Source organism: Macrosteles quadrilineatus, unplaced genomic scaffold, assembly GCF_028750875.1.
Source record: "Macrosteles quadrilineatus isolate MER2022 unplaced genomic scaffold, UCM_ALF_1.0 Scaffold_8__2_contigs__length_117827958, whole genome shotgun sequence".
Taxonomy (NCBI): domain Eukaryota; kingdom Metazoa; phylum Arthropoda; class Insecta; order Hemiptera; family Cicadellidae; genus Macrosteles; species Macrosteles quadrilineatus.
This window is the reverse complement of record NW_026542601.1, coordinates 93,623,880-93,626,887: the sequence shown is the minus strand read 5'-3', so window position 1 is coordinate 93,626,887 and position 3,008 is coordinate 93,623,880. Positions and strand designations below refer to the sequence as shown.

General features: G+C 33.9%; 1 protein-coding gene across 1 annotated transcript; it reads left to right on the top strand.

The window, feature by feature from the left end:
- The first annotated feature begins 674 nt into the window (after positions 1-674).
- Positions 675-2,575, top strand: LOC129000947 (uncharacterized). The gene has a single exon (XM_054428042.1). The coding sequence runs from the start codon at positions 701-703 to the stop codon at positions 2,102-2,104; it is 1,404 nt and encodes a 467-aa protein (XP_054284017.1). The 5' UTR covers positions 675-700; the 3' UTR covers positions 2,105-2,575.
- Positions 2,576-3,008: the final 433 nt, after the last annotated feature.

The window sequence follows — 3,008 nt, the reverse complement described above, 5'->3', positions numbered from 1 at the left end:
TCAAACAAGCGCTTCAAAGTTATTACAGAGTAGAGCGTTTGATTTACGATTTCTTGTTTGTTGTTGAGGAATTTTGTGATCTCCCTGGCCCGAAATCAATTTTACCAATCCAGTGTTCTTCAAAAAATATTTTTATTTAACTATAAAATAAAATGGAAATTATTTTGTACCCGTCCATGAAATAACTACGGATCCATAAACGAGTAAATTAGTTGTTTTACAGGGTTTCCTCCATGTTTAATTTATATGATGTTTGCACCAAGTTACAATGAATTTCGAAGAAAATATAGGGTGTACACATCAGATAGTATAAATCAGTTAGTTTAAGGTTAAACTAGGAAAAATGTCACAATAAAAATCAAGAAATTGTTTCACTAATACAAATTTACACTTTGCAAGAAAATGACTTGAAAACTTATGTAATACGTGTTTAGCAAAAAATAAAAAAAGTTACTATCTTTAAAATGTATCCAATAACATTACCATACCAACCAAAGTCGTTGGTAATAATACAGATAATTATTGCAAATATTAATTTGGGTATAACTAATTTAGCCATAAACGCCAAATAAATACAAACATTATTTAGCAATTATATAATACTAGATTCAACAGATTAGATAAGATTGTTTATTCTGCATTCTGTGCTCTCTGTTTCTGTTTCATCACTCAAATTGACTGACATTTCCAAGAATTAAACATGAAGAATTTACTGTTTGCTGTAACCTTAGTTATTATTCAATATTCAAACCTTCCAGTGGTGCTGTCAGTTAATTCTTCTACGGATCATAACGGTTTTAGTGTACTTGTGAAGGAATCTTCTTATGTGGACAAGACGTTGTTTATCAAAGAAGTTCTTCAAGATCGAGGACATAAAATTGTGTTTACAGCTCCGCATGGGTTCGGTAAAACATCAATTCTGCAAATGTTGAAAGCGTTCTTTGAAATAGAAGCAAACTATGTTGGAGATAGACTAACTTGGATAAGAGACATGACTAACCCAGTGAAAGACACTCCTAACTACAAACTGTTCAAGGACACCAAGATCATGGACCATAAAGACATCATGAATGAACATTTTGGTAAATACCCAGTTGTGCATTTAGATTTTAAGAGTGCAGTCGGATTTAATCACTTCAACGAAACTCAGGATCGTTTCAGAGATGTTTTGCACGAAGCTATTTCAAAACACTCTTATTTGAAAGACAGCAACAAACTTTATGATGAGGAAAGAGAATTTATTAGACTGTGGTCCTCTGATGAGTACAAACTTGAAGACATGGGAACTCTGATACCGGGACTGGAGAAGCTATCCAAGTACCTCTTCAAGCACTTTGACAGAACTAGAGTGATTGTCCTGATAGATCACTATGACTCACCTATCTTCTACTGTGTGACTCATCCCGGAGTGGCTCAAGACGCGTTCAACTACGTCATCAACGTAGTCCAAGCGTTCTTCCACATTCCCAAGGACGATTTCTACGTAGACACGTTCATTCTGACAGGAGTTTCACAAGTGGAAGAGCCTCATGTGTCGAATGCGAGATTCATCAAGCGGTATGAGTTTTTAAAACCACATCCTTTCACTCCGTTCTACGGGTTTACTGATGATGAGGTGTTCGATCTTTTAGGAAGGTTGAACGTTGAAGTTGACAACGACAAGTTTGAGTTGGTCAAGCATCACTACGGTGGGTATGAGAGTTTGAGTAACCTGACGATTAGTAATCCTTGGTCTGTTCTAAAGTATTTAGAAAATAAGGAAATTGAACACGGGTGGACTAAATGTATTGGAATACCAAATCTAAAAGGTCTTCTAATGATTCCTGATGTCAACCAAAAATTGGAGAGGATGTTGAAAGGTCTTCCGACTGTGATGGAGCTGAAGAGAAGTTTGTCTGCGGAAAACCTAAAAGTCCTTCGGGATATAGTTAACTATCCTGAAGGGAAAGCGCATTTGTGGTATACTACCCTCTTCTACACTTTCTTCTTCCAGGAAGGTTTTTTGGCTTTCGATTCTTCGGTGATTTCCGAGGTCAGTGATGCTAGGAGGTATGTAATCCCTAATGAAGAGATTAAGCAGTTTTTGTTGTACACTTTAAAGTGATCTAAAAGGTTTGAAGTGCCGTTCGCACTGAATGTTTACAAGGAATAGTGTAGGTAATTATAGAACGTGAATGAAAATCTTAAGTGTTTGTAATATAACAGTTGTATTTTGTATTATTGTAAAAATGTGTTTTCGGATTCCATAAAAACTGTAATTTGTTAGTGACACTAGTGGCTTGAGTGAGATATGATCAGATATGTAATTAGTTTCATAAATGACTTTAGGTGTTGTCATGTATATAGATTTTACTAGTTATAAACTTTATTTTACTCTTTTCATCATGATTAGTTTCTCATCACTAGGTTTTACCTGTGTAAATTATGCTGGTTCACTTTTTTACTCTAAATTTTTCCTATCCTCACTTTAAGTTTTTGTCTATAAATGTCTCAGAGCCCTTACTTTTAGCTTAGACCTGTACTTTAGCTCAATTAAAAAAATCCAATGTTCTGCTTCTAAAGTACAGTTAAAAGACGTGCCAATTTTTATCGATAGGTATTTTATATGATTATTTTAACCATGGTTTCTTTTCTTAAAACCCTTTTATGCTTGTTTCCAGAATTTACTTTCAGGCGCAACTAAACTATTAGAAATCTTTTTTCACATAGTTAGAATTACAATAAATTAAAGAATATTTACAGGTGAAGATAAAGCTTTAAACTTAATTCAGAAATTACTTCATTTAAGTTTGAGCATTGACTTGTCAAAAGCTTGAGTAACTTTATCGAAAAGAAAAAAACATATTATAATGTGAATTAAATCAGAAGAATGATTGTAAAGTTATCATCGAACCGGTAACATCATGTGTTTTACGTCTTCTTGAAGTTACAAGCGTCATTCAACGGAACGTTTATTGTTTCAACATTTCATGTTATGTCAGTCGCTCAGCCAATTATTTGTTTAAAGC